The sequence below is a fragment of the Corvus hawaiiensis genome, chromosome 4 (genome assembly GCF_020740725.1).
Source record: "Corvus hawaiiensis isolate bCorHaw1 chromosome 4, bCorHaw1.pri.cur, whole genome shotgun sequence".
Taxonomy (NCBI): Eukaryota; Metazoa; Chordata; class Aves; order Passeriformes; family Corvidae; genus Corvus; species Corvus hawaiiensis.
Genome location: NC_063216.1, coordinates 55,891,749 through 55,916,616, shown reverse-complemented (window position 1 = coordinate 55,916,616; position 24,868 = coordinate 55,891,749). Strand labels below are relative to the sequence as shown.

The 24,868-nt window shown below is 49.9% G+C and overlaps 2 protein-coding genes across 3 annotated transcripts; both read left to right on the top strand.

Annotated features, from left to right (window-relative positions):
- Positions 1-572: 572 nt before the first annotated feature.
- Positions 573-10,372, top strand: LOC125324990 (filament-like plant protein 1). 2 transcript variants are annotated; one of them, XM_048301588.1, is made up of 8 exons: positions 573-1,691; positions 1,942-2,310; positions 3,038-3,128; positions 4,079-4,245; positions 4,448-4,541; positions 6,069-6,235; positions 6,438-6,531; positions 9,382-10,372. In XM_048301588.1, the coding sequence occupies exons 4-8, from the start codon at positions 4,088-4,090 to the stop codon at positions 9,403-9,405; spliced, it is 537 nt and encodes a 178-aa protein (XP_048157545.1). In that variant the 5' UTR covers positions 573-1,691; positions 1,942-2,310; positions 3,038-3,128; positions 4,079-4,087; the 3' UTR covers positions 9,406-10,372. The 2 variants fall into 2 exon arrangements, with proteins under 2 accessions (XP_048157545.1, XP_048157544.1); XM_048301587.1 differs by lacking the exon at positions 9,382-10,372 and having other exon boundaries at positions 6,438-6,837.
- A 154-nt stretch (positions 10,373-10,526) lies between these two features.
- On the top strand, positions 10,527-24,494 carry LOC125324989 (ankyrin repeat domain-containing protein 26-like). The gene is made up of 5 exons (XM_048301584.1): positions 10,527-11,004; positions 16,939-17,168; positions 17,901-18,147; positions 23,110-23,155; positions 24,230-24,494. The coding sequence occupies exons 1-5, from the start codon at positions 10,618-10,620 to the stop codon at positions 24,307-24,309; spliced, it is 990 nt and encodes a 329-aa protein (XP_048157541.1). The 5' UTR covers positions 10,527-10,617; the 3' UTR covers positions 24,310-24,494.
- The last annotated feature ends 374 nt before the right edge of the window (positions 24,495-24,868 follow it).

Genomic DNA, 24,868 nt, shown 5'->3' with positions numbered 1-24,868 from the left:
GCAGCCATGAAAGACGGGAAAAACCCACAGGTTTTGAGCCTGTGGGGAGCTGACCCAGCTGCAGCCCGCAAAGGCAAAAAAAAAAAAAAGCGTTGGGAAATATCCCCAGTCTCCTAGACAATCTCTCCACCCAGAAAGCAAGTGCTGGGATCTGACCGCACCCTGAGCTTCATGTCGGGGACGTGTGCCCAGAGGCACCCCGGCCATGCGCTGAGGGAAAAACCCGGAGCGGGCGAGGCGAGAGCTGCTCGAGCGCCTGCCGCAGCCTGCAGCTCGGGCGGAGCAGCCCGGACCGTGCCCCGGGGCAGCCCGAGGCGAGGCAGCGCCCAGTGCCGCCGGCCGCCTCGCAAGCCGCGGGCCGCCTCCTTGCCGGGCGCCCGCCGAGGCCGCCCTCGCGTCCGCGCGGCCCCGCCGTCACCCGCCCGGCGCCTCCCCTGCCCGCGCCGCGGCCTCTGTGACGGCCCCGGTGGAGCCCCGCGTGTGCCCCCGGCCGTTGTGACGCCGCAGGCGCGTGGTGCCCGCGGTTCTGTTGGTGCCCGGACGCGGCGCTCAGAGCTGCCCAACCCGCTCCGGGAGCAGCAGCACGTCCCGCGCTGGGAGCACTGCGCGTCCCTGCCGCCGTCTCGGAGGCTCCTGGCCGCAGCCACTGCGCGGGGCGACCTCATCTGCTTTGTGCCGAGTGCCTGTTCTCGTCCTCCTCGTTTCGCTGTCTTTCGTCCTCGCCCTGACATTCTTCCTCGTCCTGATCCTTATCCCGATCCACACCCGGGGCCCAGCAGCCCGCCGGGGGCTTCCTGCTGCTGGTCGCTCCCAGCAGGGCCATGTCGTGGCACGCCCTGCAGAAGAGAGTCAGGGGGCTCTTCAGCAGAAGGCGACAGCAGTCGCCATACAGCAGCCCGTCTGGGCAGCCCTGTGCCGCCGCCACCGCCGCCTCCGAGCCCAGTGAGAGGGTCCAGGGCGGGCTGCACCGCGGCCACCTGGCCTGGCCGAGGTGTTTCAAGAGAGTCGGCACCGACGGGAGAGACCAGCAGAGCCGGTCAGTTCTGTGGGCCACGGATGGGACACCCTGGCTGCTTCTGGCAGGTGCTGCCGCGGCAGCTTCTGAGCCAAGCTCCTCTAGTCCTCGGCAGCCTTCTCTTAAGGAAAAGGCAGACCGAGAGCATCAGCATAGTGCGACCAACCCCCCTGGCAGCTTTGGATGCCACGTGGAAGCGCCCGCCCTTAAGGCCGTGTGTAGCATTGCGTTCGAGCTAATGGCCTGAACAGCGAGATTTGTCCTGTCAGCTGGGAGACACAGCGAGCTCTAGAGCTTTTCGTGGCTTGTAGCTGCCGGGCTGGCTCGAGCGCTGTTGGAAGTGCGTGCTGCCGGCCTGCCACTTCGCCGTGGTCTCTCTGCAGGGCTGTTTTGCAGCTGCTCAGACCTCACCCGTTCTCTTCTGCCCTGTGGCTGATCAGCGCAGGATTGCAGCAGCCGCGAGTGGCAGGAACAGAGTCCGGGCAGGCTCCCCAGGGCTGCGTAAAGACGCAAATTCGTTCCGTCTTTTGTCTGTGTTGAGACCGTCTGTTTAATTTTTAGGACACCTCTGGATCTCGCTTCTGCGAATGGCCATGCAGATGTCGTTAGATATCCAGCACAAAAGAACTGCCAGCTGAACCTTCCTGAAGGCATCAAGAGAATTCCACTGATGATGGTAAGTGGACTGTGTTCTGATCTTCTAAGTGAGGCTTATTGACGGTGCATTACAGGAGAGGTATCTGACAGGATTCCTTACACAGAAGGGCCACAGAAACATGCATGTTGCTATTGGCGTGGTTTAGGCCTCTGTTAGCTAAATTTTTGAAGATGACCTTCCATAACAGCTTTCGGGAGATGAGTGAGTTGTGACAGAGTGAGACAAAAATGTCGAAAGTCTTCCCCCTTCTTTTGTGTGTTGTTCCCAGGCAGCAGAGCACCAGCAAGAAGAATGTGTGGCTATTCTGCCAGAACACGGTGCCGACCCAAATCTGACGGATGCTGACGGCAACACTGCCCTTCACCTGGCTGTCCTCTCTGGTAATGCTACTGTAGCAGGGCGGTTACTTGAGCATGGTGCCAGGAGTGATGCTCAGAATCAGGTAACCTTGGCATGTGGGTGAAGCTGCTCTTTCAAACAGGTGCCGAACTTGTCTCTGTTTTTCTAATGGAGATGTTCTCTCCTTTCAGGGGGGATATACCCCGTTAGATCTTGCAGTCTCCAAAGAGCATGAAGAGATGCTGGAGTGTCTTGTAAAAAAGGCAGCTGACAGGCATGCTGCAGAGCAGTGTGAAAGGTGAGGGCTTTGTCAAAAGAGCACACAGGCCTCCTCAGTTGTCAGTGAGTGTGACTGAGGAGAGGCGTGGGAATGAGCTTAGAAAAAGAAGGAAGAGCCACACGGAAGGAGTTCCCCAAGCGACTGGTAAAAACAGGTCTGCTCTTGGCTGCTCTCAGACCTTCTGTACTCTTGTACTTTGCCCACTGAGGACTACCAGGAAGTGGTGTCTGTGGTGCCCCCTCCCCACACAGACCCAGGCCCACTGGGAAAGCTGCCATTAGCTCAGCAGCAAGGTTGCTCTGTGGGAGAGGGGGTTTTGAGCAAAGGCACGGTTGGTGCGTTAAGTGGTATGGATGGGAGCGTTGGGAGAAAGAGAAGCAACTTGTCCAAGGGAACATGACAGGTTCCAACCACACATAAAGAGAAAACGTCTTGCCATGTAGATGGTCAGGCAGTTCAACAGCTTGCCCCGGGAGTTGGTGTAGCTGCATCCATGGGGATTTGAAGAGTAGTGGAAGGAGCCCTGAACAGTATGGCCTTGCCTCATATTCGAGGCTGCACTGGGGAGGCAGTGGGACTGGAGACATCCTGAGGTCCCTTCTAATCTGAATTCATCAAGCTTCCATGTGCTTGGCTTAGCTTTCACTGTGCTTGTAGGAAATGGGGAAAGAGTTGATTTGGGAGCAAGCGGGGAGAAAACGATGCAGAATTGGACATGTTTCCTATCAAAATTTTCATGCTTCAGGACTGCTCTTGCGGTTACTACAAGCCATTAGGCTGATGTGGAGGAAGACAGTCTGTGCTTGCAGAAGGAGCTGGAGAGGGTTGAAGCGAAGGTATGGAAAGCCTGTCTGTCCCTAGAGGAGTAAATTGTGGGGTGCTTGATGCTTTCCTGTCCATCATCAAAAGGGCAACTCAGTATCCTGGGAGCCAGAAGGAGAGAGACCTAAGGAAGCGGTGATTATATCAGACTTTGATCAGCCTCTGTCCCTCCTGCCTCTGCTCCCCACTATGATGAGGTAGAGCTGCCTCTCTTCAGGTTTTCACCACTTCCCAGTCAGGGACTTGGAGCACCTAACTCTGTGCTACATTTGAGATTCTTCCTGGTTTAAGAACGCTCCCTGAGCACCCTGGTGCAATTCCCAACTCCAGAGCAGGTCTGCCGGTGCAGTTCACCTGGGAGCCTTTGCTGAAGTGGTGCTCACCAGGATACAACTGCTGCTGTTCCTCCTGGCCCCAGCACGCTGAGGCAGAGCTGCCTCTCCTCAGGGATCCACCACTTCCTTCTCAGAGGGAACTGGACACCTCTCTTGGTGCTGCGTTTGAGGTCTCCCCCAATTCAGAAAACTCCCCCGGTGCCATGGTGTGCTCCAGAGCACAGGTCCTCTGGAGCAGTTTTCCTCTGACACTTCCAAGACACCTTCCTTCCTTAGGAATAGAAGCTTCCCAGTTCATGCATTCATGCAGTAGCAAACAAGTGAATACAAAGAGCATCATCACAGGTCCACAAAAGGGTCAGAGGGAGCAGTGTCAGTGCTTAGAACTGTGCTCTAGGAAGTCCGTGGAGGGATGGGAGAGGCCACTGTAGAAGATGAGGAAGTAACACAGCTTGTGTTCATTTGCTAGTAGAAGCAAAGCTGTGAAGGTACTTGAGATGATTACAGTTCTTTGGGCAGAGATTCCAGTATCTATGGGCAGCTACATGCAGCACGTGAATCCTCCGGCAGCAGCTGACTCTGTACAAAAGCTCACCTGACGACTGTGGATTCTTCCTGTGATTTTACAGTTGCGGGAGATGGAACAAAAGTTTCTTCAGTCAGAGCGTTGTGTTTGTGACTTGAAGACTGCCTTGGATAAGAAGGAAAGAGAAGCAACAGCTTCTGCCCAGAAACTGCAGGACCAGCTGTTGGCACACGTGGAGACTGTGAAACGACTGGAAGAACGTGTGCAGCGGTAAGAGAACAACACAGTGGGGCAAGGTGTCTGCTGCTTGCAGGGATTGCCTGAAAACTCCAGGATAGATACGTAGCCTTGTTGCATCCCAGCAAATCATTACCGTTTTGAATGATACTCTTGATTTTTATTGTTTTGCACTGTTCTTTTGGAATTGGTGCTCTGGCAGATTTTTATAGTAAGACCTGTATTTCTTTTTAAGCCTTGAAATTGAAAAGACCAGTTTGGAAGGCACTGTCCAGCAACAAAGCGACAGGATTGAAGCCCTGCAGAGAGACCTGCAAGCCACTGCCCCAGTAAGCTGCTCACAAATTTCCCTTTTGGTGACTCCTGAGCCTAGTTACCTGTTTCTATGGGGAAATTTTATGGTGAGGTTTTCCTGGAGACCTGAGGGGAGTTTGATTCCTGCTTTCTCCTGAGTAGAGGCTGCTTGGAAAGCAGCTGAGGACCTACATGGCATTCATAGCAAGTGGCCTTTGAGTGGCCTTTCGAGTCTGGAGTAGAAACAGTGAAGTTTTCCCTGCTTTCCCCTGGCAGCATGGGGCTGCTCAGCTGGAAGAGGAGGAGAAAGAGTTCATCATTTTCCTGGCTACCCGCTGGTGGCCAGCAGCATTTCTTAGTTTGAATTCATTCTGAAGACAGGTGTAGTTATGCAGCAGAAGAAGTAAAGGCACACCTCATATGCTCAGGGAAACCTTTGTGCTCCTGGAGCACCATTTCCCTAGGACTCGGTGCCAAGCTGCAGCAGAAGGTTGCCAATGCAGTTAAAGAGCAACCTACATGGAAAACTTCACTGGCAGTTAACCATGAGCCACAAGGCTGACGTGGAGAAAGAGAACCTCTACTTACATGAGGAATTGGCTAGGGTTTGAGCAGAGCTATGGAAAGCCTGTCCCCATAGGAATCAAGCTGTGGGTTCTTGTCTCTTTCTATGTATCATGAAAAAAGACAACACATTATCCCAGGAGTCAGAAGGAGAGAGACCTAAGGAAGTGATGGTTATATCAGTCTTTGATCAGCCTCTTTCCCTCCTGCCTCCACCCCCCATCATGCTGAGGTAGAGCTGCCTCTCTTCAGGGTTTCACCACTTCCAGGTCAGGGGCATGGGGTTCCTCTCGCTACTCTACATTTGAGATTCTTCCTGGTTTAAGAACGCTCCCTGAGCACCCTGGTGCAATTCCCAACTCCAGAGCAGGTCTGCCGGTGCAGTTCACCTGGGAGCCTTTGCTGAAGTGGTGCTCACCAGGATACAACTGCTGCTGTTCCTCCTGGCCCCAGCACGCTGAGGCAGAGCTGCCTCTCCTCAGGGATCCTCCACTTCCTTATCAGAGGGTACTGGACATCTCTCTTGGTGCTGCGTTTGAGGTCTCCCCCAGTACAGAAAACTCCCCCGGTGCCATGGTGTGCTCCAGAGCACAGGTCCTCTGGAGCAGTTTTCCTCTGACACTTCCAAGACACCTTCCTTCCTTAGGAATAGAAGCTTCCCAGTTCATGCATTCATGCAGTAGCAAACAAGTGAATACAAAGAGCATCATCACAGGTCCACAAAAGGGTCGGAGGGGCAGTGTCAGTGCTTAGAACTGTGCTCTAGGAAGTCCGTGGAGGGATGGGAGAGGCCACTGTAGAAGATGAGGAAGTAACACAGCTTGTATTCATTTGCTAGTAGAAGCAAAGCTGTGAAGGTACTTGAGATGATTACAGTTCTTTGGGCAGAGATTCCAGTATCTATGGGCAGCTACATGCAGCACGTGAATCCTCCGGCAGCAGCTGACTCTGTACAAAAGCTCACCTGACGACTGTGGATTCTTCCTGTGATTTTACAGTTGCGGGAGATGGAACAAAAGTTTCTTCAGTCAGAGTGTTGTGTTTGTGACTTGAAGACTGCCTTGGATAAGAAGGAAAGAGAAGCAACAGCTTCTGCCCAGAAACTGCAGGACCAGCTGTTGGCACACGTGGAGACTGTGAAACGACTGGAAGAACGTGTGCAGCGGTAAGAGAACAACACAGTGGGGCAAGGTGTCTGTTGCTTGCAGGGATTGCCTGAAAACTCCAGGATAGATACGTAGCCTTGTTGCATCCCAGCAAATCATTACCGTTTTGAATGATACTCTTGATTTTTATTGTTTTGCACTGTTCTTTTGGAATTGGTGCTCTGGCAGATTTTTATAGTAAGACCTGTATTTCTTTTTAAGCCTTGAAATTGAAAAGACCAGTTTGGAAGGCACTGTCCAGCAACAAAGCGACAGGATTGAAGCCCTGCAGAGAGACCTGCAAGCCACTGCCCCAGTAAGCTGCTCACAAATTTCCCTTTTGGTGACTCCTGAGCCTAGTTACCTGTTTCTATGGGGAAATTTTATGGTGAGGTTTTCCTGGAGACCTGAGGGGAGTTTGATTCCTGCTTTCTCCTGAGTAGAGGCTGCTTGGAAAGCAGCTGAGGACCTACATGGCATTCATAGCAAATGGCCTTTGAGTGGCCTTTCTAGTCTGGAATAGAAGCACTGAAGTTTCCCCTGCTTGCCACTGGCAGCATGGGGCTGCTCAGCTGGAAGAGGAGGAGGAAGAGTTCATCATTTTCCCAGCTACCCGCTGGTGGCCAGCAGCATTTCTTAGTTTGAATTCCCTCTGAAGACAGGTGTAGTTATGCAAGAGAAGAAGTGAAAGCACACCTCACGTGCACAGTGGGAGAAGGCAGTATGGTTGTGCAGGAGTGCTCTCATGGTGTGTAATGTGTTGGCAGGTTCCCAAATCAGGCATTTGCCCAAGGTAGATTTCCATTTTGCAGTGCCTGGGGCTATCTCTGTCCACTGGCCTGCTTTTCTCACTGTTCGTGCTTGAAGGGGTTTTGCACCTTCCAGCTGTCATGGGCAGACCTACAGGTCTGGCTTTGTCCTTGGAGGGGGGAGAGTGCTCAGGAAAGAAGTGACTGAAGTTGCAGGTGTGGAGATGGAGAGGAGGTGAGGCATCCTGCTAATGCCTTTGTGGAATCCTGTTCTCCATGCCCTGTCCGACAGAGATAGTGCCCTTTCATTGGTAGCTTTCAATAGCAGTACAAATTTGGGCTTCTTCCTGAGAGAAAAGAATTACTTACCCTGGTGGTAGCTCCAGGGTTCTGCCTTGATTGCTGATGGCAGTGAAGAGGCACAGCCACTTCTCTGAGCCCAGCTGGGCCCTTGAAACTGGGTACATGCAATTGACAGGTGGGGAGAGGTCTCTTGTTCTTTGTGGTGGTTGAAGGTGCACTACCTCCTTCAGGCACAGGCAGCCTCCCAGGACAGACTAGAACACACCAGAGCCAGACATCAGGACTCAGAGAGCAACCAGCTGAAAGACAGAGCTCTCAAATGTACATTGGACAAGCTAAAAAATGCCCAACCAGAGAGTACTTTTCTAAGAGAATCCACGCAGGCTGAAGTGGAACAATACAAAGAGCTGTATCTGCAGGAAAAGAAAAACAGAAAATTCATTGCAAAGAAACTTGAAAGGCAAGTCCATGTTGTTTTGGAGCGGTAATAAGAGACTCCTGTTTTCTCCTTCCTCTTTCTTATGAATTTCTCGTCTACATCTGGCCTGCATTATTGCCCTCCTTTGGCCAACAGTGGCTGATGTAGTTGCCAAGCCACCGCCCATGATATTATCAGAAGTCGTGGCAGTCAGGTGAAATACCAGGGGACTGGTAAAAGTGGAACATTGTACCCATCCTTAAAAAGGGTGGAAAGGAGGGCCATGGTAACTGCCAACCTGTCAGCCTCCCCTTTGTGCCTGGGAAGGTCATGGAACAGATCTTCCTCGAAGCTGTGCTGAGGCACACAAAAGACAGGGAAGTGATTTGAGACACCAGCACAGCTTCTCCAAGGGCAAGTGCTGCCTTACCAACCTAGTGGCCTTCTAGGATGGAGTGGCTACGTCAGTGGACAAGGGGAGGGCTACAGATGGCATTTACCTGTAAATATTCTGTAAAGCCTTTCACATGGTCTGCCACCACATCCTTCTTTCTAAATTGGGGAAGAGACAAATTTCATGGGTAAGAAATGGTTTGGACAGTCACATCCAGAGGATAGCGGTCAACAGCTCAGCGTCTCAATGGACGTCAGTGACAAACGGTGTCTCTCAGGGGTCTGCACTGGGACCAGTGTTATTTAGTATCTTCATTAATGGCATAGACAAAGGGCTCAAGTGCACCCTCAGCAGATTTGCAGGTGACACCAAGCTGAGTGGTGCAGTTGACACACCTGAAGGATGGGATGCCATCCAGAGGGACCTGGACAAGCTCAAGAAGTGGCCTGGTGGGAATGTCATGGGTTCTAACAGGAGCAAGTGCAAGGTGCTGCAGCTGGGTCAGGGCAACCCCCTGTAACAATACAGGCTGGGGGATGAACAGATCCAGAGCGGCCCTGCCAAGAAGGACTTGGGGTGCATGAGAGGCTGGACATGAGCAGGCAAAGTGCCCTCCCAGCCCAGAAAGCCAATTGTATCCTGGGCTGCATCAAAAGCAGCGTGGCCAGCCAGTCAAGGGAGGGGATTCTGTCCCACTGCTCCACTCTGGTGAGACCCCACCTGGAGTGCTGCATCCAGCTCTGGGGCCCCATCACAGGAAGGACATCAACCATGATGACCAGAGAGTTGGAGTACCTCTTCAGTGGGGAAAGGCTGGGAGAATTGGGATTGTTTAGCCTGGAAGAGAGAAGGCTTTGGGGTGACCCAATTGTGGCCTTCCAGTACCTGAAGGGAGCCTACAAGAAGGATGGAGAGAATCCATTCACAAGAGCATATAGTGACAGGACAAGGGGCAATGGCTTTAAATTGAAAGCAGCTTTGGAGTAGACATTTGGAAGAAATTTGTTACTGTGAGGGTGGGCAGGTACTGGAACAGTTCGCCCAGAGAAGTGGGGGGGGGGTTGTGCGGGGAGGGTGCTCCATCCCTGAGAGTGTTCAAGGCCACATTGGATGGGGCTCCGAGCAACATCTGGCCTAGTGGAAGGTGTACGTGCCTACAGTGGGAGGGTGGGAACTAGATGATCTTTAAAGTCCCTTGCAACCCAAGCCATTGTATGAGGTCTGTGCTGTTTATGTGAGAGTATGGGAGAAAGGCTGGTTCTTCCTGTGTTTCATTGTTTTCCTAACTAATTTGCTGATTAGGTTGGAAAAGGTTGTGATGACTGATGGGAAGAAACGAAGAGTTATTGAAAAGAAAGAAGAAGATTCCGAGCTTGAAGAAATGAAGAACTTTTATGCGGAAATAACCCATGAAGTTGGTAGATTGAGAACAAGGGTGAGCTCTGCTTAGCTTGGCGTTTGTTTGCTTGGGGTGTTACTTCTTTTGAACCCTGTGTGACACTTCTCCTGTATTTCTTGTCGTGTTGATGCCTTTTTTCCTTGGCTGTATTTTGGATTTGATTGACCTTTCTCAATGATTTTCTACTGTTAGAGAAGGAGGTGACTATAACTAATACTGATGTAGTTGTCATTACGGGTAAAGATGCAATCCTGAAGTGCAAAGCAGCATCTGCAATGGCACAGGAAGGGCAGACTGTCCTGCAGAGGAAGGGCAAGCCAAGAGTGGCAGCAAGGCTGGCAGGGTCCGTGACCTCACGGGCCAGGGAGCCATCCCGCAGGCGCTCACCAAGAGGAGCAGAACAGGTCCCGTGACAGCAGGCAGGGTCAGCCAAGAGTGCAGATCTCCCGGCCGGGCCTTAGGGATGGGCAGTTCTGCCGTCCTACCAGGACATCACACCCATGGGTGAGGGTCAGGGCTGAGAGCAGCGGGCCTCAGCCCTGGCCCGGCTGCAGTGTGAGGCTGTGGCAGCATCACCTAGGCCTGACAGACGGATTCCTCCTCTGGAAGAGAGGAGAGGAACGCTGCTGTTGCTCGCACAGCAAGAAGAACCCTTGAGCCCTGTCTCAGGCACGAGTTCAGCCAGAGGCAGTTGAGACTTTCCTTTTCTGAAGAGCGTTGTTGCTGTGCAGGGTACGAAGAGGAGAGGTGACATAGGAGAAGTGCTGTAACTTACTCTTCACAGGTAGCTGTTTCAGCCCATCTTGGCATGGGGACCCAGCAGTATTGTTGCCAGAGATGTTTTTGAGGCTGCTCTGGCTGTTCAGTAGTAGCATGTAACCTTGATACACTTCTCCGCTCGGCACTCAGATTCGTTGCTAGAGAAGCCGCCTTTCAGAGCTGCGCTTGGCTTTAGAAGGCCTCATTGCAGAATCAGTTACTGCCTTTGCACTGACTCATTTTTAGTCCAGAAGCTTACAGTGTTTTTGCATGAAGAACTGCAAAAGGATTCCTCAGGTTCCCATCCTCTCACAAACGATGTGAAGGCTGATCTTGTTGGAAAAGAAGAGCCTGGTTACACTTAGTTTCTGATATTGAGTATGCAGATGATAAATACAGGCTCCATGGAAAACCTCTTCAGCAATTTCAACAGAATTCACTGCCTTTACATCCCTCTGGGTTTCTTTTTTTTTCCCTGTGTACAGGTTGCTGAACTTTCCCAGCAACTGGACACAGAGTCTAAAAAAAGCATGCAGCTAGAAGCACAAAATCGAGATTTGCGAGAAGAGCTGTCTACCCTGCATGGGAACTGTGAAAAACTGGAGAAGAGCAAATGCCAGCTGAAAGAAGAGGTGGCAAAACTCCAACATCACTTGCAGACTAACATGGTGGATCACAACCAAATAGAACAGTATAAAAGAGAGGTTGATGAACGAGCAGGCCAAGAAATAAGACAAAAACTACAAGAAGTCAATCTGTTTTTGCAAGTGAGTGACTTTCTGATGTGTATCTCTATGGAGACTATGGAGACTTTGGTTGTGGCTATCATTTTTTAAGTGTCTGGCTTTGGGTGCTTGATTCTGTGTGTTAGCGCTGTCCTTGTGCCTGTGCCGAAGGGCAGTGGGAGATGGGAATATGGTTGGGCAGGAGTGCTCTCATGGTGTGTGATGTGCCAGCAGGTCCCTAAATCAGGAGCCTTCCCAAGTGTTGGGGAAGATGAAACAGGAAAGCCTTGGAAATATGATTGCCTGACAAAAGATTTTGGGAATATGAAAACTACAGGCAACATCGAAATGAAAGCCACTTTTGAAATACCAGGTCTTAGTTACTGAACAACTAGAAAACAATGGTATGGCCGACTGAAGTAATCCCCTCTTGATGGAACAATACCCTCTGCTTGCAAACAGGTCCAAGGGTCAGAGCAGACCCTACTAGCTCAGCAGAAGGGGTCCAAAGAGTAGTTTTTAGAAGTTAAGATGTAACACTCTATGGTAATATAAGAACTCTTATAGGCTGTATGTAAATGCTATAGGATTTGTATCTTGTATTAGATTGGTTAGTGACAATTAGAATATTCAGTACAGAAGATGATTTATTGTATTGTAACCAGGACTTCAGACATTCTCATTCTCATTCTCATTCTCACTCTCTCTCTTCTACTCATTCTCATTCTCATTCTCTCTCTTCCACTTCTACTCTTGCTCCTACTCTCTCTCTCTCTCTCACCCGTTCACTCTCTTGCTCTCTTGGGCCTGCTCAGAGCTGAGTCTACCAGCTCTGAGCAGTGCCCCAATACCCACGCCCTTTACAATAAACCGGCTGTGTCCCAAGACCTGCCTATAGAGATCTCTCGTCTCCATCCGTCACCGTCTACGTCCGGCCGTCCCGACTGGACCCCAGAACCCCCGCAACCTACAGTCTGGCGCCCACCGTGATTGCCGAACCCACACCCGAAACCTACAGTCTGGCGCCCACCGTGATTGCCGAACCCACACCCGAAACCTACAGTCTGGCGCCCACCGTGATTGCCGAACCCACACCCAGCACCTGCAGCCTGGCACACAACGTGATTGAACGCCCGGTTCAGCCTTCTCCATCTGTAGGACTTTTCTCCATGGACGGTAACTAAAAGACCAGTTATAGCCACCTAGAACTTGTCGTGAGCACGGCATACCGATGCTGCGCATCGTAATAGCTGGAGCTCTGTAATTCTGCTGAGGCAGCCTTCGAGCACAGGGTTTACCTGGAGCTCTTGGAGGGAATTGCCTGGCAGTCCTCGAGCACGGGCCGCCACTGCTGCGCAGCGGCCCCCTGGAGCTCTTTGAGGAGGTCTGCCGTATCACCCCTCGAGCACGGACACGCTGCTAAGCAGTACTGACCGGAGCTCTGCGGAGGGAAATCTGCCGCACGCCCCGAGCACAGGCGAGTAGTGCTGAGCACCGCCCGCACTGGAGCTCAGTGCGGACCCACCCGTGAGGTCCTGAGCACGGAAAGCCGTTGCCAAGCGACGCCTGAAACCGGAGCTCTGGGAAAGGACCGAAAAGCGGCGTCCTGAGTGCTGAGTGGAGTGCCTGGCCAGCCCCGCACGACAGACATCTGAGTAAGGACGCTGCTCCTGCGACATCACCTAAGTGAGTATCATACTGGTCTAAAAAATGGGACAAACCCACTCTGCCCATGACAGAGATCTCTATAAGCAACTTAAGCATTTACTTATAAGCTCTGGTCCAAGTCAGTTGCCTAAACACGAGCTAAAAAATCTTTTAGAATGGACCCGACTTAATTTTCCAAATGCTGACCGTTCAGCCGTCTTTACAAGAGACTTTTGGGACACAGTTGGAGTTAAGCTCTTTAATAATATCTCCTACCGGGATATGGCAGCTGCACAGCTGCTCCCAGCTTGCAGAGCGCTGGTAGAGCTGTTTGCTGCGGTGGCGCCGCCCGCAGCAGTCACCCCGCCGAGCCTGGTTCCAGCTGCGAGTCCGCCCCTTGCCGTCGCGAGCCCGCAGCGGAGCACGGCCCCCGCCCCTCCGCCGGACCCCGCGGCTCCGATACCCGCGGTCCGGCTGACGCGCGCCGCCCCGCCCCCCGCGCTCGCGGCCCCCGCGCCCGTTACCCCCGGCCCCAGCCACCCCACCGGACCCTACGGCCCCTCCCGCCCCTCCCGCCATCCCGTTCCTCCCCGCTGCCCCATCCCCCGCGGCCCCCGCTGCCCCATTCCCCGCGGCCCCCGCCTTCAGTGCCAGCGTCTCCGCGGCCCCGCCCCTTGCCCCTGCCCCTCCGTGCCCCCCCCCCCGGTTCCGTCACCGCGGCTCCACCCCCCCCTGCTGCCGTCATTGCTACCCCACTCCCCGCTGCTGACATCATGGTGGCCCCGCCCCCCGGCGGTACCCCTGCGGGACCAGCGCCTACCCCCCTGCTACCTACGGGTGTTACCCCTCCCCCAGCCGCGCCGGTTATGGCCATGGCTGCCATTATAGCCGGCCCCCCCCAAAGCCAAGCGGCGACCCTTCTTCCAGCCCCCCAGGTCCCCCCCCCCCCACACGGCGCCGATGATAGCCATTGTTCCATCCGCGTCCGCCGCTGCTGCGTCTTCACAGTCCCCTGCCGCTCCCGAAACACTGGTGCCCAGAGCGCCGGCCACGGCCGCGCTGGTGTCCCCGGCACCCCCTGTGCACGTTACCGCAGGAACCCTACCCCCCCACCTTGCCGTTCAAGCGCGCACAGCACGCCCCGAGCGGTCCCCCGGCCCCGTGGCGGCACAGCAGCCGCCTGTGTCTACTTCCGCTCCTCCTGCCGTTTCTGTGCGGTTCCCCGATCCCCGCACACCATCGCTTGCGCTGGGAGCGCCCCAGCTCCGCGAGCCACTTGATGCCGGTGCCGCGCTGCCTGCACGGATGTCTGCAGTCTCCTCCGTTCCTGCCCCTGCTCCAGCTACGTCTCCCGGCACTGCAGCCCCGTCTCCCGCGGCACCACCACCCACCCCAGCCCAGCCTACAAGCTTCCAGCAGCAGCACGCCGCGGTCCAGCCACCAGCCCTCCTGCCTCCCGCGACCGCAGCCCCAGCCCCTGGTTCTGCAGTCCTGCCATCTTTCGCTCCGCCCGAACCGCCCGCCACACGGACTGCTGCCCTTACAGTCTACCGCGCAGACCTGATGACGCAACACGCGCATGCGCCATTGCTGCAACTCCCGGACCAGTGGTATCAGTCCGCTCAGACTTCTCCAACCTCAGCACCGCTCCCGGGACCAGCCGCGCATCCTCCCGCGACTCCGCCGCGCAGCTCCACCCCGCCTCCTCGCCCGCCGCCACCGAGATCGGCTGCACCACTCCCGAACTCTGCCGTTCCATCGCTGCCCCTGCCGGGTCCCATCCCCGCGCCGCAGCCGCCCCCGCCGGGGTCCCCCGACACCGTACAGCCGTATCCCTCCGCACAGCGCAGCCTTGCCTCAGAAGCTGCGAGCAGGGGGGGAACCGAGAGCAATAATGCAGCTCCAGTGGCAGGGGAGACGGAGAGCCCCTCTGCCGGAGCTGATGCTTTAAATCTAACACAAGTAAACTCTGAAAAGCAGCCAGATTTGTTTGCAATAAGCCCCAGAGTCCCGCCGGCAAGCGGCGGGGATCTTGCAACCCAGAAAGAGAAAACGAATTCTGAAAGTTTGTCAGCGCTACCTTCTGAATCAAAAAATCCTCCAAAGTGCTCAGATTATTCTAAATTAACAGATTGCCATGAAATAAGACCCCAAATCTATAAAGATGAAAGTCTTAGTCTATTAACTAAGCCTGTGATAGCTAGCCAACAGCCTGACAGTCCTAAAATGTGGGCTCCCATCTCCACTCTCCAAATTAAAGAACTAAAAAGTGCTGTAAGATACAGTGGCATTTGCTCACCGTATCTTAAACAACTGCCAAAAAGTACCCTAAAAGGAACACATCAAACTTTAAAACGCATTTTAAATCAACAGAAAAGGGGAAAAGCCCAGGCTACACCTCAAAGAAGGTTGAATAAAGCCTTGTATGTTTTTAATTTCTTGAACAGCTCTGCAGAAGAGCCTGAACCCCCCATCTTCAGACATTTCTTAAACAACAAAAAAGCAAAACTGAAAGAGCACCCTCCAGTTTTAATTAAGAATTTAGCATCAGGAAAAATAGAAAGACCTTATGATCTTATAATGTGGGGAAAGGGATTTGCATGTCTCTCCACAGGTGAAGGAACCAAGTGGATTCCAGCAAAGAACGTGAAGCTGTACCACGCATCAAAGCCCACTGTCTGTTCCACACCAGCCAGTGACCCCGCGAGTAGAAGCCGAGAAGCCGGCACTGAAATGTGAACTCGGCAGAACCACTGAGAGAAGATTGTCTGCCAGAAACAGCTCGAGAAAAGAATGGAGTTTTAGCATTATTTGTGTAGATGCATGTTGCTTTTAACCTTTTGTTTTTGTTTTTATAATGAAGCTTTACCTGTAAATCAACCAAAGACAAAACCTAAGGGACCTAGCTAACCAAATTACAACAGATAACTCGTCTTGGCTAGACAGTTTGTTTGATGGTTGGAGCTTTGCACCCTGGCTAAGGGAACTCTGTAAAATAGGCTTGATTATTCTAGTAGTAATAATTATAGTTTTAGTAGCAGTACCTTGTATACTTCAGTGTGTGCAAAAAATGACGAGTAAGACTATGTCTAATATCTTAATTGTCCGTCGAAAAGGGGGAGATGTTGGGGAAGATGAAACAGGAAAGCCTTGGAAATATGATTGCCTGACAAAAGATTTTGGGAATATGAAAACTACAGGCAACATCGAAATGAAAGCCACTTTTGAAATACCAGGTCTTAGTTACTGAACAACTAGAAAACAATGGTATGGCCGACTGAAGTAATCCCCTCTTGATGGAACAATACCCTCTGCTTGCAAACAGGTCCAAGGGTCAGAGCAGACCCTACTAGCTCAGCAGAAGGGGTCCAAAGAGTAGTTTTTAGAAGTTAAGATGTAACACTCTATGGTAATATAAGAACTCTTATAGGCTGTATGTAAATGCTATAGGATTTGTATCTTGTATTAGATTGGTTAGTGACAATTAGAATATTCAGTACAGAAGATGATTTATTGTATTGTAACCAGGACTTCAGACATTCTCATTCTCATTCTCATTCTCACTCTCTCTCTTCTACTCATTCTCATTCTCATTCTCTCTCTTCCACTTCTACTCTTGCTCCTACTCTCTCTCTCTCTCTCACCCGTTCACTCTCTTGCTCTCTTGGGCCTGCTCAGAGCTGAGTCTACCAGCTCTGAGCAGTGCCCCAATACCCACGCCCTTTACAATAAACCGGCTGTGTCCCAAGACCTGCCTATAGAGATCTCTCGTCTCCATCCGTCACCGTCTACGTCCGGCCGTCCCGACTGGACCCCAGAACCCCCGCAACCTACACCAAGGTAGATTTCCATTTTGCAGTGCCTGGGGCTATCTCTGTCCGCTGGTCTGCTTTTCTCACTGTTCGTGCTTGAAGGGGTTTTGCACCTTCCAGCTGTCATGGGCAGACCTACAGGTCTGGCTTTGTCCTTGGAGGGGGGAGAGTGCTCAGGAAAGAAGTGACTGAAGTTGCAGGTGTGGAGATGGAGAGGAGGTGAGGCATCCTGCTAATGCCTTTGTGGAATCCTGTTCTCCATGCCCTGTCCGACAGAGATAGTGCCCTTTCATTGGTAGCTTTCAATAGCAGTACAAATTTGGGCTTCTTCTTGAGAGAAAAGAATTACTTACCCTGGTGGTAGCTCCAGGGTTCTGCCTTGATTGCTGATGGCAGTGAAGAGGCACAGCCACTTCTCTGAGCCCAGCTGGGCCCTTGAAACTGGGTACATGCAATTGACAGGTGGGTAGAGGTCTCTTGTTCTTTGTGGTGGTTGAAGGTGCACTACCTCCTTCAGGCACAGGCAGCCTCCCAGGACAGACTAGAACACATCAGAGCCAGTCATCATGCTTCACTGAGAAACCAGCTAAAAGACAGAGATCTTGAATGTGAATTGGACAAGATAAAAAATGCCCAACAAGAGAGTACTTCTCCAAAAGAATGTGCACAGGCAGAAGTGGAAAAGTACAAGGAGTTGTATCTGGAGGAAGTGAAAACTAGACGATGCCTAGGAAAGAAACTGGAAAGGTAAGTCTGTGCTTTTTTTGGACTGCTAATAAGAGACTCCTTTTTCCTCATGCGTATTTCTTGCTAATTCTTCTTCTGCACCTGGCCGGCATTATGTGTGAAAGCCTATGATGGCATGTTTATGGGGAAAAGTATCTTAAGACCCTTCCCATTCAGCAGGCCTTCATTTCTCTTTAATGTTTCAGCAGAAACACCACTGCTCATGGCATTAACAGGATACTGTTCGCGTCAATGCTGTTTTAACTGGCAGCTTTTTTTGCCAGTCTCTATAATCTCCTCCTCTGTAGAACAGAAAAAATGAATTTCATGTCCTTTATAGAATAAGGGCAGACCTCTTAGAGAACAGATTTCCATTCTGTGAAAAAAAAATATAAATTATATTTTTAGGCTCACAAGGCTCTGAGCTTTGAGCTTTCCTTGGGAAGGGGGGGCCAGCCCAGACTTATTAGGGATGTGATGTACCTTCCAGAAGAAGCTGTGTAAACACATGGCTTTCACAGAAGGCTTTCAGGCCCTCATGCTGAGCAGTCCTAAGCATGGGTAACACTTGCTGCTCCTTGTACCTTGTGTGACTTCTTAGAAACAGGCCCTCCAAACAAGCTCAGGTCAAATGATGTGCTATTTTGGGAGGCTCTTAATCTCAGAAGTCAAATAATAGTGAAGACCTGGAGGGTAACTTTGGGCAAGTCCTACTACCAAAGGTAACCCTTTGTGTGCTTCCAAATGTTTCAGAGCTAATGAGAGACTTGAAGAAGCCAATGCTAAGCTCCTCCGGGAGCGCCATAAAATCAAATCTTTAATCACAAGCAGCATTGTTAGCGGAGATCTGGCTGCAACTCCAGTTCTGTATTCAACTGCACTCGGACATCTTGGCAACAATTTGGGACTGAACAGAAGTCTCAGTCTAGGAGGAAGCTTCCTAAGGCAAAGTGAGAACACATTATCCTCAAGAAACAGGGTTGCAGCCTTTGTGGCCAAGGTAAGCAGTTTGAAATACTGTTCTCAACTGCTGCTGAAGAGTAGCTGTATGCAAGGTTCTCCTTTTTAGTCTGAAGTTAGAATCCATTTATTGTTCCATGCCATCTTGTCTATAGGCCAAAGCAACTGCTAATCCTCAGAACAGCGCACAGCTGTGCGTTGTAAGGCTGAAGACTTTTGGTCATCAGGGTTGTAAAAAATTTCAAGAAGGTCAAAGGCCATAAAGTATTTAAGTCAAAGCAATGAACTGTGTCATGACATTCTTTTACAAGAGAAACTGTGACAAGGAATACTGGTGCATAGAGAGTTCCCAGCTAAGCTCAGCATGAAATTCCAATGTATGGTTTTGCTAACCTGCTGTTTAAAATGGCTAACATCACGTTGAGTGACAAATCCAATCAGACATCTCTGAGACACCTTTTTTCTTCTTCCTTGATCTTGACTCCAGCAGTTTCTTCAGAGAACTTGCTTTAGTATGTTGATACCAACAAAAGGATGCTTCCAAATAGGATGATATGACTGGGATGGCATAACTTTGCTCTTTATATTTCAGTGTAGGACACATACTACACATAGGAGACATTTGTTCTTGTAGTTCCTGCCATGTGTTATTTCATGAAACAGTAAAATTACCTACTCCTTGGCAAGTCTTCACAGCTTTCTGATTTTGCAGCCGTGCTGCAGCCTCTGCAATACCTCTGGTCCAAGTATGCCCTGTAATTAGCCATCAGCGTTATAGCACATCCCTCACAGAATGCTGAACATTATACCATGAGATGTGAAAACCCCACACCAATAGTTGTAATCAGTGGGAGACCCACTTAACGTGGGATTAAGGCATGGCCAAGCTTCTCTGTTGAGTCATTGTATTTTGTTGTCAAGGGAATATGAGAAGTATTTGTTCACTTTTAAGTCCATCTCAGTTTGGTGGTCCCCTCTTGCTGGAAAGAACCCATTTAAACCATGTGTCTACATACAGCACCTGTTTTAAGAAAAGAAAGTCAAGAGAACAAAAGGGACCAAAGCAGCGTAGGAAATGCATAGCTGTGGCAGTTACAGAGATGAACTTCTCTATGTAGCTGTGAACACTCTTTTGAGAGCAGAGAGGTGGACAGGCATTACTGGGAGAACTCTTGATGTCATTAGTACTGTAGCATCTGCAGGGGCTATTCTGCATGCAAGCACTAGAAAGGAAGGAAAATTCAGGGACCCACTGGAAAATGGAAATAAAGAGGAGACCAGGAGGGGTAGGGAGCACAGAACAAGAGAGGGAAAGAAAGGACAGAGAGAGATGGGAGCACGATGTTAAGAAAAAGGCAAGAGAGGAAACTATTACAGATGGTGGTGGGGTCAGTGGCTCTGACCCAGGAAGAGGTGACCGGTCCAGAGAGACGGTCCCGAAAGGAATCGCCTTCCTGAGGCCCAGTGTCTTCCCTCAGCTGATGGCAGGAGGGCCCTTGCAGAGGCTGTCAGCTCTTTAGTGATTGTCAGCTCGTGATCCCAGCTCAGCTCTGCAGGGCAGCCTCCAGGCCAAGCCAGACCAGAGAGAGAGACGAGAGGCTCGTGTGGCTGGTTCCGCACGAAAGGAGCTTTATTGTTGGTCCCCCTCCGGCGAAGGGGAAAGCCAGGGACGAGAGCTCTCTCTATCCCACAGGGGCAGAGGGCTTAGCTTTTATAGGGATGCAGGGGATGGGTGAGGACCAATGGGTTATGAAGGATCTGCATAGGGTCTCCTAAAGGATTGTGGGTCTGTCTTTTCTCGCTGTGACCAAAGAAGTGGTTGCCTTTCCAGGGAGTCCTGCTGGGCATTTGCGAAATCTTTTATCTCAGCAGAGAACCCTCCAGGGCAGGGGCTGGGCATACCCCACAGGAAACCATTCCTCTTCTAGGCAAAAAAGCTGCCTTAGGTTAAAAGGAAAGGCTTCACAGTTGTGCCTTTTTTGGAGAAGAATGAGGAAAACAGTGAAGGGAAGGAAAGTGGGAATACTTACTGCTTCTTAAAACTGAATGACAGCAACAGTTTTCAGGCAGTACTTTCCATTTTCACTTTCCAGAAGACATTGGAACTCTCTGTGAATCTCAAAGTTTTGTCAGTATCAAGACAGACACCCTCAGGGGTTTACTGCCTTCCATTAAGTGTATTACAGAAATTAAATATCTCTTCAGGCTATTTCATGGCTCATTGTTTTATACAGCCTCTAATAAATGTATAGTTCAAATTGCTATATAGGCCTCTTCAGTGTTTTGTGAAAAATGCTTCCAAACCCCCTTGTGAAAAATATTTGAGCTGATTCCAAGACAAGTCTGCACTAGATCTGAGAATGATGATACTCTTCCCACTCAGTGTCCTGACTTCAGTAGCACCCATAGAGTTTCTGTCCAGAGCATGTGTTCTCACAGCTTTGAGCATACTCTCAAGGAAGTTGTTGAACAGTTATGTATGACATTTTCCCAGTCCTCAATTACTGATGTCCAGAGAGGATTTGCTTCTTCATTTTGGGGCTTTCTTCTATACCAACATTTTTCCTTCCTAGTGCAGTTTTGTTGGTAAGACTTAGTCCCCTGACGTTCTCTCTGCTCTTGATTACAACCTATGGAGACTTCTGGTTTGTTGTCATCAGAGGAGCAGAGGATAATTCACTCTCACTATACACAGTTTGTCTTCTTAGGATTCCCTTTGAACTTTAATACCGTATCAAACTCTGAAGTCTTCTTCCTAGAATAAGGGTGAGTCAAACAACTGCTATATCCACAGAAAACTTATCTACATCTTACCATTTCAACCAGGTACTCTTCAAGAGAAAGCTGGAAATCTCAGCATGCCAGATTGCTCTCAATTAAAGCAGAAGGCTGCTGTCTGGGACTCAGATTTCCTGCTGTCAATTTATCCTCCCTCTTACTAAACTGAGCCACACATTCTGTTGTGATACATCTTTCTGAAATCACCAGTTAGGGAACGGAGACTAATTGTCACAGCATCGCCTGTAGCCTCAAGTACCTCAATGTTCAGTGTATTCAGGAAAGTCTTAAGACCTGTCTTCCCTCTCCAGCTCATAAATAGGAAGTACTGTTAGTGGTGTGTGTACCAGAATTTGGAAGCTGGGGCCTTAGTGCGTAGCCCAAGGCAGGGAATGTCTGTCTGCTGCAAATGTTGCAAGAAGATTTAGGGACTCAAGGCCAGTTGTTATATTTACAAACTGTCAAGCTTCAATCCTAACAGCTGTGCCAAAGGCTGCTGCAAATGTATGTCTTGACACAGAAGAGAATAGTGAACTCTGCTGCCTGCAACCAGTGTGAATGGGTGGATTTATGAAACCAGTTTCCCTACATGATGTGAGAAAGGGAATGTCGGCTCCCTACGCTCTCTCTCAATTTCTGTTCCTTTTCTGGTTTCATTTTCCAACTGCCCTCTTGTACTTTAGGGGTCTTTCTGTTGTGAGCTTTTTTCCCTTGCCTCATGCACGTGTAGGCCATGTTCTTGTGTCTCCCTGAAGACCTTTAAGCTTAAGGCTGTTTTTCTTTCTTCTTCAGCTCCTTAATCAAAATTCTTCTCTCTCTCCTCTGCAGCCACATACATGACAAGGTTTGTAGCCCGTACTGTTTAACCTTGGGTGCTACTGGAAGTGGTTTGTCTATTTATGCTGTTAGGTTTTGATTCAAACTGATGCATTCTTATTCAAACTGATGCATTCACATTGGCCTAAAGCTGGTGAGTGAAAGAGTGACTGCTGCTGAGTACTTCTGTGCTTTATGCATTTGTGAAGTCACGGCTTCTGTGGTACTTCAGCTTGTGTAAGGTGGCACCGTATGTATGGATTTCATCTGTTCTACGGGAACTTGGTTAAACTAGAGGAGAAGGCTCTTTACCCCCCTTGCCTTTCTGACAGTCAGAAAGTTCTGGGTAGCAACAGCAGTTGTGTGTGGAGTGGCAGTACTGCTCTGAAGTTGAGTTCCTAGACTCTGAGTATCATCTCATGGAGTCTTAGAGGATCCAACTTACTCTGTGCTCAAGAAGCTGTGTGGGTAAGTAGTAAGCCAACATCACTTTGTGAAACAGAATTACTGAGATGGTGACTGCTGCAAGTGACCCAGTATGGTACTGCCTGAAGAGCTAAGCACTGAGAGGTACCTGCTGAGGAGGTTTAGGCTGTGATGCCTTCTCCAGAGGGCTGGGGGGCAGGAGAGCAGTGGAGAAACTGTCAGAGTCCTCAAAGGTGTATTTTCATTCAAAGGCCTTTTCATTCTTTTTCAGAGAAGTCCATGTGGTGGCTTTATTTCCACCTATTTCTTTTTCCTTGGGTGGGGATGAGAATCACAAAAAGGTTCCTGGAATAAATAAGAGGCAAACAAGACCTTCTTCTTCTCTTCATTCATCCGCACGTGTTGCGGAGGGTCCTGTGGACCTTCTGGTCATTGTGAAGGCTTCATAAACCAGGGAGAGTGCTTGCTTCCAGCACCTCCACTACTACGGCTGTGCTTAGGATTAGTCCTGCTTTAGGTTGTCTTTTGGTCTAGGCTTGAGATTTCCTGCTTCCTTCTGCTACCAGTGTCTCATTTCATGTTCTAGGGCTTCTCTTCTCCCCAGGATTTTACTGCTGCCTGTCCACGCTTCAAAAACCCTTGAGGCTTGGGGGCATTTGTTCTTTTGGCACCACTGGGAAGAGCTTGGCTCCATCTCTTTTACTCCACCCATCAGGTAGTTAATACACACAGACAAGGTCACCTGAGCTTTGTCTGCTCCAGGAGAGAAACAGTCACAGCTCTCTCAGCCTTTCCACATAGCTCATGTGGTCCAAGGCCTTTGGCTTCTTCTTCTCAGCCATCACAGACCATCATCTCCATTTGGGATGCTATTTTTAGGTTTTATCACATTCTCTGTGGGGTGTAAGAATGTTTCAGGAGTTTTAGCAGTAACATTTGGGTCATATTATATCTTAACTGTATATTTCATGTATAATTCTAGGTACAACAGGAACTGGATGAAAAAATCACTAAGGAACTCAAAGAAGGTAATGTGTCATTACATTAGGAATGTTCTTAAGGAAAAAGGTGACTGTTTCTAAGTCTCGACAGCTTTCAAGCCATTATTTTCAACTTCCTCTGCAAGGCACTGAGATTTTGTTCTGCTAGCTTTCTAGTTTAGACTTGAGTGGGAAAAATTCCTGCTTCCCAAAATATTGCATAGAATGTTATGCACTTGCCTAGAAAAAACCAAGCAAAAAGAAAATTCACCCACTGCCCCACACGGAAACACTTGGCTTAAGATGAAGTTGCCCTTTGCTAGAGCTCATCTCCAGCAAAAACATCAAAGAAGCCCCCAGATTTTTAGAGCTCTTTATAGACTTCAGCCATCCCTTCTTCCCTGTACATGAACTGCATTCAGTACTAAACCATACCAAACACATTCTCTGCTGTTAGATCTTGATTTTTCCTGCTATGATGCATGGCTTGTCTTTGTAGCTTAAGTGTTGCAGTGTTGTTTTGAATAAGTAAGAAGAACATGATCAGGGACCAAAGACAGCCTTTCTTTAGGAAGAGATTGTTCAGTAGTGTTTAGGCAAGCACGAGTTCAATGCTTGCAACACGGAGCATAAAATGCGCTCTATAATTTGAGGCCAGGCGTCCAAAGAGGAAATCCACCTGTTTCATGACAGTTGGTCCTCCAGAGTCACTGCTTTGCAGGGACTGCTGCAGCTATGTAGGAGTAGTGTTCCAATAAAGCACTGCTTTCAACGTTTAAGGAAAGCAAAGACTTCAGCTTGAAGAGCTCTGCAGGGGCTATGTTAAGAAGCACTGTTAAGGGCCACTGGAGTCATGTGTGGAGAGTCCTGGAAGATGTTTGGTGTGTAGCCTCCGGAATGTCTGTCACTGAGTTTAGAAATGCTGTTGACTGATAAGCAAATGTGCACAAAATGTGTTCCTTCCTTTGTGCCCAGCTCTTCCCTTGTTATGTGTCCTTGGAAATTTTAAAGTCTCGTTCAGGACTGCAGACTATCAAGTTAAGTCAAATCTTCTTATAGTGCCTTATTTCTCCCTGTCTGCTGTAAAAGTAACATAAGGAACCTTTTCTCCTTTCCTCCCAGCCACTGCTGAACTGGAAACTGGATGTGCTGGATTCCAAAAAGCCTTCATGTGGACCAGGATCCCCTTAGCAGAGCAATAGAGGAATACCGTGATGTTTTAACCAAAAACTACATGATTTGAATGAAATGCTGTGGAAAGGCTCTGGACACTTTTTGCTTTATTGAGCATCTGTGGTTTCCCTTCTCCCCACTTCAGATGTGAAAACTTGTTTATTTTAGTCGGAATATAAACTCTATTAAATGGGTGTCAAGCCCAGTACACTCATCCGTTGGGGTTTTTTCTGCATAGCTGGCTTCTTTTGCACTCAGAGTAAGAACTACTCTTGGGACCCAACAGCACTGGTCAACAATAGCAAAAACACCTCTGTATTATCATCACTGCATTCAGAACAAATCCAAAACACAACCCCCTACCAGTCACTGTGAAGAAAATTAACTCTACCGCAGCCCAAAACAGCACACTAACACACTGATGTTTTGGTTGTTGTTGAGCAGTGCTTACCGGAAATCAGGGAGTTTTCAATGTCTCATGCTCTGCCAGTGGCAAGCTGCACAAAAAGCTGGGAGGAGACATAGGTGGGACAGCTTATGCAAACTGGCCAACTGGATAGTCCACACCATAGAAACTGGGTCGAGTTA